General features: G+C 48.5%; 1 protein-coding gene across 2 annotated transcripts in view; it reads right to left on the reverse strand.

Moving 5' to 3' along the window:
- LOC132008118 (bone morphogenetic protein 2) overlaps positions 1-8,661 on the reverse strand; it is a 12,134-nt gene extending 3,473 nt beyond the window's left edge. The window contains exons 1-2 of one of the 2 annotated variants that reach the window (XM_059386504.1): positions 8,572-8,661; positions 7,000-7,349 (exon numbers count right to left, since the gene is read on the reverse strand). In XM_059386504.1, coding sequence (XP_059242487.1) covers positions 7,000-7,342 — 343 coding nt within the window. In that variant the 5' untranslated portion in view covers positions 7,343-7,349; positions 8,572-8,661. Of the gene's footprint in view, positions 1-6,999; positions 7,350-7,462; positions 7,555-8,571 lie in introns of those variants that run through there. The other variant, XM_059386505.1, reaches the window with a different exon arrangement.
- Positions 8,662-11,168: the final 2,507 nt, after the last annotated feature.

The following is an 11,168-nucleotide window of genomic DNA, read 5'->3' on the forward strand; positions in this document are numbered from 1 at the left end:
GGGGGGGGGCCTGGGCTGGGACCTGAGAGGTGGGACCTGCATTTCTAGTAAGCTCCCAGGTGAGGCCAGTGCTAGGAATTCATGGATTGCCCTTATAGGGCAAACCTTACAGGGTGAAAGTTTTAAAGGATGCTTTTCACATTGAAATGGTAAATTCCAGGAGCATATTTTAAAGTGATTCTTGGTCAAATAATATAAAAATGAGAAGATAAAACAGTAGTGTTGGCCAAGGAATAGGAGGTGAGTCCACGGGTGGGCAGCAGAACGATCTTCCAAAGCTCATCTACTTGGGATGTGGAGACTATCAGGCCAAGAAGTAAACCCTCCATGGTCCCCTCATGTCTGCAAAGCTACACCTGTTGGGAATACTTCTGGGGAGCTATTCACACTCTAAGCTGATGGTACTTCAGGCCAGGCAGTATTTTTATTTTTTGTTTAATTTTTATTTAAATTCAATTAATTAATTAACATACAGTCTATTATTAGCTTCAGAGGTAGAGGTCAGTGATTCATCGTTGCATACAACATGCAGTGCTCATTCCATCACGTGCCCTCCTTAATGTCCATCACCAGTAACCCCACCCCCACCGACCTCCCCTCCAGCAACCCTCAGTTTGTTTCCTAGAGTTAAGAGTCTCTCATGATTTGTCTCATTCTGATTTTGTCTTAATTTATTTCTAAAATAACTCTCCGACCAATCAGAGCAGGGCTCTTCTTGGTGGCTCCAACAAGTATCAAGGATTGTGTTTAGCTCCTTCTTTCCTTCCCTCCCTGTAATCCAGGGGCCCTCTAATGTTTCCACTGAAGGTATTCTTTTAGCTGAGAAGCCAACAGATACCAAAGAAAAAAGGAGTGACATAAAAATCAGTGGTGTCCCCCAGATGTAATAACATAGAGCCAGATCTGGCTTGAACTACTGATTTCTCTGATACCAGCACACCTAAGAACACTCTCTTTTATTATAAAGACGGGGGAAGAAAGGCCAATTATCCAGGGCCTTTGCTGAACAGTTGTATTAATAAGGTGCCTGGACAGGGGAGGTTGGGGGGGTGGGGGCCGCAAGGAATAAGGTACCCAGAGAAATCACAACTGCAACAAAACTCTGATTCCAAATCCATAAATGAGAAGTTATGAGCACATATAGACATGAGCACACACAGACACATACACAGCCAGAGGACACACCAAAGGGACACTCCCCAAGACCAGCATGAAAAACAGGTAGAATGAGTAAAGATGGGTATAAAGGAGGTGTACAATAGAATAACCCTCCAGAGGTGCCTGGGTGGCTCAGTGGGTTAAAGCCTCTGCCTTCGGCTCAGGTCATGATCCCAGAGTCCTGGGATCGAGTACGGCATCGGGCTCTCTGCTCAGCGGGGAGCCTGTTTCCTTTCTTCTGTCTCTCTCTCTCTCTCTGCCTCTCTGCCTGCTTGTGATCTCTGTCAAATTAAAACAAAACAAAACAAAAAAAACCTCCAGAAGATAAATCTAAGACTGACGTGAATCATATAAAATTGCCACTGTTTGACTAGATTTGACATGTTAAAAAAACAGCAATTTCATGTACTTCGAAATCTCACTGTAAGTTAAGTAGCAGGGAGGCTACTCACTTAGGAAGTAACTTAGCAAAGGCAAGAGCTCCACTCTCAAATAGCAAGTAATGTGATGACCTTTCCCTGAATTCCCAGCTTCATTAAGAACCAGGAGATGGAGGGGCGCCTGGGTGGCTCAGTGGGTTAAGCTGCTGCCTTCGGCTCAGGTCATGATCTCAGGGTCCTGGGATCGAGTCCCACATCGGGCTCTCTGCTCAGCAGGGTGCCTGCTTCCTCCTCTCTCTCTGTCTGCCTCTCTGCCTACTTGTGATCTCTCTCTGTCAAATAAATAAAATCTTTAAAAAAAAAAAAAAAGAAAAAAAAAAGAACCAGGAGATGGAGAGGAGAAGTGAGTTGGGTGAAATCAGAGGGAGAGACAAACTATGAGACTGTAGACTCTGAGATAAATTGAGGGTTTGGGGGGTGGTGAGCCTGGTGGTGGGTATTAAGGAGGGTACGTATTGCATGGAGCACTGGGTGTGGTACACAATGCATTTTGGAACACTGAAAAAAATAAAATTTAAAAAAAAAAAGAACGTCTATTTGTCCTTAATACAAAGGACTCTGGTGCTGGCCCTGTGGATGCAGGTCACAGAGGTAAGTTAGACAACTCCAAATCCAGTAAGAAACAGCTCAAGTTTGAGGCACCTACCACCACTTCCTTTGATCTGCAAGGACTGAATTTCTTCTTAAGGGTAGAAAAATCAAAACTTATTTGAAATAAAGTAAAGAAAAAAAAAAGCTGCACATCATTACACCACACCTGGGGATTCTAAAAATATAGAGCATTTACCTAAGTAGATGATGTATGTTTTTTTAGAGGCTTATATAGTTATCAAGTCTCTGTAAATAACGCTTGTTGAAAAAGCTGAACTTGTAAAGGGATTTGTGTATTCCAGCCCATTTTAGACCTGGGTTCTTGAGCCTTATCTTTCTTATCCAAAAAGATGGAGCTACGGCTGCAGAAATGGGGGGAAGTAAAGAAATATATGGCACCAGTGACATGTGACCTCTCCTCCAAAAGGGAAGTTCTAACAATTATCTATACTCTGTCAATTATTTGTCTACATCCAAGTAATACAAAAGAGGAGTCTGAATTCCCTCAGCCAGCCTGGGTTCACTCTGGCCTCCTCTTCCCTAGATAAGTGGGGCAACTGGACATAAGAGAAAGAAGTCAACAGGATAATGCCTCTGGCGTGCTGGAGACTTCTTTGTGCCCTGTCCAGCACAAAGATTGTTACAGGAATCATCTCACAACAAACAGATTAGGGAGGGAGTCTTATCTCCATTTTGGAAATGAAATTCTTGGGAGCTCAGAGAGGTTATGGGACTTTCTTAAGGTCACAGAGCTAATAAATGAAGAGCTGAGTCTGAGTCTACTACAGTTCTGAAGTTTCTGGCCACTAGGAGCCACTACCTGACACAGGGGAGGAGTCAAAAACTCAAGCAAGGGGCACCTGGGTGGCTCTGTTAAAGAGCCTGCCTTCAGCTCAGGTCATGATCTCCAAGTCCTAGGATCCAGCCTCACTTAGGGCTTCCTGCTCAGGGCAGGGAGTCGGCTTCTCCCTCTCCCTCTGCCCCTGCCCCCACTCGTGCATGCTCTCTCTCTCTCTGTCTCTCAAATAAATAAAATCTTAAACAAACTCAAGCAAATGTCAAAAATAATTGGGGTACATTTATATTTGCTACAGTAATAACCAGAGGATAAATTCTTTCCCAACCAAAGGGACAGAAATATACTATCACCCAAGTACAGGGGAGAGAAGATACAACTAAGAATAGTTGTATCTCTACTACTCTTTAGGGCCCCTGGGACATAAAGATCTTGTCTGAAACCACTGATACCTTGCAGCTGCCTTTTTGTCCTCAAGAATGGTGAGTCTTAACAGAAAAGGGAATTCTCATGTTTTGAGAATTTTGCAACACTCTGGCCCAAAAGCATCCATGAAAACAACGACAACTGGGAGGGATACTATAGCAAATCAGTAAGACTGGAAATCACTGCCCTGAAATGAATTCAAAGTGACTGAGAATAGGAAACAATATTTTCTAGAATTTAAAATAATGGCTAAAGAATTAATATTATCAAGGAGAAAAAAATATATAAAATAAGAAGGTTAAAAGGAAACTGTTTTAAAAAAAAAAGACAACAAAAGATATGGCAACTAAAGGAAAAGTATGGTCATCCTTACAAACCCTGATCTGCCCAGCCTTAACTCCAACACCTTTGGAATGATTATGTGTCCTCTTACTGTCTTTTGACTACTTAGTGAAATACACAAAGGACAAATCTAAAAAAAAAAAAAAAAGACAAAACCGCTCAATGAGAAGGATACAGAGGAACCACCAAAAGAGTGGAGGGCAGAAAATATTAATCCAAAAACAATTGTTGGGCACCAAAGCCTCAACCTCCAAAGACTTCCAAAGAGAATGCCTGTTTTGCTTTGTCGGAGTTCTTCTTAAGGACACTGAACTACCTGGGGATACTAGGGAAGCCCATCAGGCAGGTATTGCATTGGGGAGTGTGTATATCCTTTGCTTACACTGTCAGTTTGTGATACAAGTTCTCTCTTTTAGGGCAGCAACTGCTTCTTGAACTCTCCTGTTATACAGATATTTTCATGATAATTACATCTGTGGGAAAAGAGTTAATCTCTATTCAAAGGCTTTAGTCAGGAGGCAAACAATTCCATTGTTTCATTCAAAAAGACTTGTATCCTTCAGAGTCTGGAGAGCAAGCACATGTCCTTCCATATTCCACTTAGGCCTTTCTGCAGGAAAGCATAAAGACTTTTTTGCAGGGCCAATCAAGTCAACCAGTTTCAATGTGTTTTTAACTACAGCAAAGCACAGAACACTCTTCCCCATTGCAGAAGTGATTTTTCTGTCCTCCGTGGCAGTGGAGAAAGGTCTGTGGGGCCAAAGAACTTTTTAATGATTGAGAAAAGAAAACTGCTGCAGCACGTGGGTCCTCCTGAGTGAAAAGGATTATATACAGAGGACTAGGCAAAGCTGAATAGGAGAAATGACAACTGATAATTTTGTTTCAGCTTGCCTACCGTGTGGTCCCATTACCTCCACACCGCAGTGGATATCTGATAACCATGATATCTCTGGTCTTAGCCATTTCACCAAATCACCCAGCTCCCACCCACAAATAAAACCAACAGGTAGTTCTTGGAATCAGGCCCTTAGTCCTCCACCAAACAAATGCCCATTAAGGTTGTATGAGCCACGTTCTGCTCTTAAAGCCAGCTGCCCTAATCACATGGTTGATTAAAAGATTTTTAGTGCCATGCATTGTACAAGGATGTTTATAAAAACCTCCTGGTTTACACAAAAATGAAATGGTCTTTGAAAAATAGGTTATGTGGCCTAACAATCATGTACTAACAGATTGTTAGTACAACAGAAGAAATGGATTTGATGAAATTTGAGGGAAAAAATTACCTGGCTTTTCTCTATCATGTAACTGCATTAAGATGGGACATTACTCTTCAGTTGATTTTAAGCAGGTTGATTACCTTTGCACTGTTTTGCACATAACATGTACACTTTTAAAGTGATAAATTCTGATTTATAAACTCAAGCATGCTATTTAAGTTAAAATAACACTCAAATAATTTGTAGCCCGTTTAGTTTTGATCAAGCCCCTTCTAGAGGAAGGAGAAATCCACAAACTTTACTGAAGGAATCCTCCTGCAGCTGAATGTTTTAGGTGTCAAATGACTTAAATATTCCTTCTTTTAGGTTAGAAGAGACACACAGTACCTTCCTGGCCTTAAAAATAGTTAAGAGTGGTTCCAGGCTAAATTTCCAGGAGAGGTGACTGAAATAGCTACTCTCGCTACTTTCCTATGCAGAAAAAAACAATTCTAATCAGCATCAGCTGGGAATGATAAGGGACATCTATAACCATCCCAAGGTTATGTTGACAGAACATTCAGGAGTGAAAACAATACTATATATGACAAGAGACAACTTCTGGCGTTAGTCAGTGAATCCTGAAGGAGTAAAATTGTATCTTATACCCTTTCTCATGGCGCTCTACTGCAAAAAGCACCTTACTTGGAACTGTGCTGGAAAATGACCGGTTATGATAAACGGATTATCAATTCAGTGTCCCCCTTACAGTGTACGCCTGCTTTGATGTAGTAGTATCTTTCGTTATGCAACCTGCCTTTGGGACTTCTTCGCAATATCCAGAGCTGTTCTCACAAAAAGTGTAGTCATCCTTCACACTGGGAGAAAATGCCTGGCTGCAATATTTCTTATTTGTACATATCAGAGCATAGATTTCTACTTGAAATTTACCACCTCAAGGCAAGAAAAGGGGCACTTTACTTCCAACTGCCCAGTAACCTACAAGTGGCTGTTCTGTGACATACAGCTTTGGATCTTTCTCTTGAACTTGAAACCCATGCTCTATTTGCAACGTATTAAGCCAAAGGGGAATTTAAAAGTATAGAAAAAAAGAACTAGTGTAGAACATATTTTTGACTAATTGATCCAAGAACTTGGGTACAACAGATGTCAACAGTTCCTCTCAAACATTTCAAATTCACTAAATGCTCTTCTGATGAAACAAGCAGAAACATCCTACCTTAGGAAAACCACATCCACTCTCATAAAGGAAAAAAAAAAATCCACATTTCAGTGCACATTTAAAAAAAAACAAAAAACAAAACAAACAAACAAAAAAAAAAAAACAGGCAGCTGCTGCAAAAGCTTTTATCTGAAGGCTTGCCTTGTCTCTACTAAGGAGTCCATCTCAGATTTAAGCACAAAACAAGAAAGTCACTGTGGAAACAATAAGATTGATTGTGGCATTGATCTCCCACAGGGATTAGACAGGGATTCGAAATCTTCCAAACCAGGCCCAGATCAACTGAAAATTAGAAAGACTTTGGGACCCAGGCTTTGATTTTTCAATAGTATCTCTGAAAATTCTGCACTTGGCTGTGTCTAACCTGAAACCCCAGCTTAAGCAGGAGAAGCAGACTTACAGGGCAAGGGCTTCCAAACAGAGGAAAAGAGATCCCCATCTGCCCCCCTTCTTTTCATTCTTCCTCTACGAAATTCTTGCACGTTTAACTGACTAGGGGCATGCCTCTTGTCCTCATCTTCCCCATCACTTGATTTCTCTCCAGTTCCTGGAGGAGGAGTCGCTCTTCTGGCTACAAGCCAAGAAAAGAGTGCGGATTTACCAAAGGGGAATCCCGGGTTCCCGCGCCACACAGGCAGTGCGTTAAAGCCAGGTTCGGAAAAGGCAAGAATGGAAACGTCTGCGGCGGCGCCCTGGCCAAGCTGCCTTTCCAGGGATGCCAACCGTCAGCCCACGGTGGGGAGCTTTTGGAGGTGGCTCTCCCCCCGCATCTCCGCCCCCACTCTCGGCTCCACGCCTCACCTTCGTGGTGGAAGCTGCGCACGGTGTTGGCGAGGCTGGCTGCCCTCTCCAGCCGGTGGTCCGGGGCGGGTGCGCCCGGCTGACCCGAGTGCCGGCGGTACAGGTCCAGCATGTAGGGGGGCACCACGGCGTCCCTGCTGGGGGTCGGTCTCCGCTTCAGGCCGAACATGCTGAGCAGCCGCAACTCGAACTCGCTTAGGACTTCGTCCGAGGGCTGGGAAGATGAGCGGCCAGTGGATGCCGCGAACTTCCTCCGGCCCAACTCGGGAATGAGACCGGCCGCGCCGCCCAGGAGGACCTGGGGAAGCAGCAACGCTAGAAGACAGCGGGTCCCGGCCACCATGGTCGACCTGCGGACAGGACCGACGTGAGTCACCGCGTTCCCCGGCCAACCCTCTCCCCTCCTGCCCCCGCGTCCCCGGGCTCCCGTTCAGTCCGTTGCCTCCTCCTCCAGGGTGCCCACCTGGTTTGCAAAACTCGCGGAGATACTTGAAAGGGGCTAAGCTCCAACGTTTGGGAGAACGGAAAGCCCCTAGTTCCCGAGCCCGAAGGCTTTTCCCCTTCCATCTCACTCTCATCCATCTGATACGATTTGCGCGCGCGCGCGCGCACGCACGCACACGCACACACACACACACACACGCCCCACCAGCGTCAAGACTGTCACCTTTTTTTCTGTGACACTCGCGCTGACAGCCTGTGCAGGGAACCTGGGGAAACCACCACCGCTTGGTCTGACACCTCTCCGTTCCCTAAACAAACCCAAACACATTGCCCAGCGCTCGCTTGAATATAAACACGCACGAATGGTGCATGTGACTTCCTTACAGGCACTGTATAGAACTTCCTGATACACACACACACACACACACACACACACACACACAGTCTATAACTTCCAGACCCAGTAAACTCAAGGCCACAACTTTCGAAGCCACTTGCAACTTGTGGCCCACATCTCTAACCTCTGAGGTGTCAAGACAGGCCACTCCGACTCCGAACTACCCCCCCCGCAAGCAGTCAAGATACACATGTATACTCCTCGAACTAGTATCTATTAATTCACGTGTCAATAGAAGATGATATTGAAGTACTGTCCAGCTCTCATTCCTGGAAACAAACAGGGAGAACCCCAACTTCTAGTTTTTTCCTAAATGGGACTTGGTTCTGAGTGGACAGCAGGTCTTCCTGAGAAACTTGAATAAGGGAGAAAGATGACGGTGGCAGGGCGTAAGGGTTGGCAACTAACGGGTGAAATCCAGAGGCCACCCTCTTGAAGGGATTTCTGTGACTTTTTTTTTTTTTAAATCATCTAAGTGTTAACAGCCCTAATAAAATACTAAAGAGAAGAAAGGGAGGAGGGGCGGAAGAGTGCGAGCCAGGAGGGCTAGGCTGACGGTCGCCCGGGGCGGTCGGATGGGGGCATCCCCGCAGGGGCTCGGCTGCACGTGGACCTGGAGGGGGGTCTGTTTACGTCCGGCCAGGCCCAGCCCCAAGACTGGGTAGGCGGCAGCGGCCGCCCAGGCCCCGCTCCCAAACCCCCAGTCCCAGCCTGGGGCCCACGTCCTCTACCTTTAGGAGACCGCAGACCGTCTAAGAAGCACGCGGGGACTCGTCCATTGAAAGAGCCTCCACATGGAAAAAGCTCTGGTCGAAGGACCTGGTTCAGGGACCAAGTTCCCTTCCTTCGCCTCCTCCTCCTCCCGGGTGCCGGCGGGGCAGTCCTTCTCCTCGCGCAGGGAACGGCGTCTCGGGGTCGGGCCCAGCAGACGAGCGGAGGGACGCGGGGTCCGGAGGCGGCGAGGCTGGGTCCGCTGGGGCAAAGGCACCGGCGCGAAGTGGGGAGCGCAAGCTATTCTCCCTGCAAGTTCAAGAAGTCTCCAGCCAAGTGCTGACACACAACAACAGCGAGCAGGGGGAGGAGTGCGAGGCAGGGAGGAGAAGGGAGAGAGGAAAAGCTGGTGCTGTCGTTGTCCTTAGGAACCAGCGCCCGCGGGACGCGTGGCCCCGCGCGGGGCCGGCTGCAGCACTCGGGGGGCGAGGGTCGGGCGCTCCGCGCTAACTCCGCCGCGGCCCATGGCTCGGGGCAGCCATCCTGAGAGACGCCGGGTCCGGGCAAGGGCGCAGCGGCGATCTCGGTGCCGGGCGAGTTGCCCCCCCGCATCACTCTGCCTTACTCCAGCGCACCCCCATTAGCGCTCGCCAGCTGAAACGCCCGCGGCTCCGGCGCTCCGGCGTCCTCGGGCGCATTCTCCGGCGAGTCGAGCCGAGTCCCGGGCCGCCGAGGCGGGTGGCCGCGCTCTTCCCTCGCCCTTCTAGCCCCCGGGCCAGCTGCTTTGTGGCCAGCCTGGGGTCCGCTCACACGTCGACCGGCGCGTCGCAGGCCCCCGTGCTCCCGCAGTAGGTGATCGGCATCGCGGCGCTCGGGCTCGGCTCCCGGCTCCCTCGCGCTCTGCGCGCCGGTGCTCGGCTCTGGCGCGGCCCTGGCAGCCGAGGCCACGGCGCAGTGGCGCGCACGGCCGGGCGCTCCAGCCCGCGCGAGGTCTGCGGCGCGCTGGTGCCTCGGAGCACTAAGTAATCCGCGAGGCGCTCGCCGCGAAGTAGTTCGCGTCGGCGGCGGAGCCTGTGGCGGCTGATGTCCGGCGGCGGCTGCCAATCCCCGGCGGGGTGTGGGAAGCGGAGCGGCAGGCGCAGCGCAAGCCGGGCGCAGCGCGGCGGGGCGAGGACTCCGGCGGCGACGGCGGCGGCGGCGGCGCCGTGGCGCGGCGCTCGCGGCTTTTAAAGGGGACGCAGTCACCCTCTCCGCGGAGGCCGAACACCTCCCCCTCGGTGGCGCGGCTCGCCGGGGATCCCCGAGCGGGCGGGAGCGGCGCGCAGGGGTGTGGACGGCGCGCCGGGGCAGCCGCGGCGGGGTGGGGCCGAGGGCGGGGACGCGTGGCCACCGAGGGGGGCGCTCGCGCATCCAGCCCCTGCTCTCAAAGGGGAGAGCTACTGGAGCGCGGGACCCTCGCTGGGACTGCGGGGGCGGAATTCGGAACAAATACAGGGTCGGGCCTTTATTTCCCACCCGGCCCGTTATTCAACTTTCAGTTTGAAGTTTTTCGGTACTAGACGATGAAAAAAAGGAAAAAAAAAAAAAAAAAGACCTCAACCAAGTTACACAGCAGCGTGGCATGGGCTTGGGTAGACACTTCTGTTTCCCCAGGGTAGGAGAGTTAAAAGAATACTACAGATTGCAAAATAGGTGTCATTTAACTTTAACACACACAGGTATGTGTATATACATATGTAAACGCGTGAGTACGCATTTACACTTATGTATACATTTATGTTTATGTAAATGTTCTATTCAGATAAATGTACATGTAACATACGAAAATATTCGTGTGTCTCTATCAGTAGATCTATATATGTAAATATACGCTAACGAAAGTACTTTTCTATAAATATACGTCTACGTATCTACGTATGTGACTTGGATATGGTCCCGCTCTACATGATACTCGCAACGTTGACTCCTGTGTTTGGCGGTCCGAAGAGAGGATGATTATTATTTTTTATGGTAGCCATTACTTCATGCTCTGTGATATTTATCTTGCCCCACTCAGGAGCAGGCGACTGGCAGCTCAGAGGAAGGTAAAATAATGCACAGTGTGATCCAAGCGTGCAAGACCTTAGAACCTTCTGACCCACCAGGCCCCAGTAGCAGGTAGGCGACATGTGCTCAAGTCACTTGTCCTCCTCAGCCAAATATTGTCCAAATCTGCCGCACCATGGTTTCAAGGTTAAGACTTTCTGTCCCTCCCAGGGTTCCAGGACCCTCTGTGCATGACACAACCAACCAGGTTGCCCAGAAGCCCAGGGCAGAAATTTTTTGGAAAAAACCAGATCAGCAAAATCAAGTTTGTTTGCACAGAACCTCCAGCCTGCAAAGCAGAAAAAGTCTGAAGCCGGAGCTCTTAACAGCATATTATCCATGTGTATTATTTTTTCAGTTGGGAAGCTAAAATAATTCTAGGTTCTGCTCACGTAAATCGGATTAGCAACCCACAGAGGGGAATTAGGCACTTGCTGTTTCTGAAAGTATAAAGGTCAAATAAGGTATTTTGGAGGAAGCCTACCTACTAGGAAAATAAATGGGGTGGGGGAGGGGAAATACTCAGGAGCAT

The sequence above is a fragment of the Mustela nigripes genome, unplaced genomic scaffold (genome assembly GCF_022355385.1).
Source record: "Mustela nigripes isolate SB6536 unplaced genomic scaffold, MUSNIG.SB6536 HiC_scaffold_75, whole genome shotgun sequence".
Classification (NCBI taxonomy): Eukaryota; Metazoa; Chordata; class Mammalia; order Carnivora; family Mustelidae; genus Mustela; species Mustela nigripes.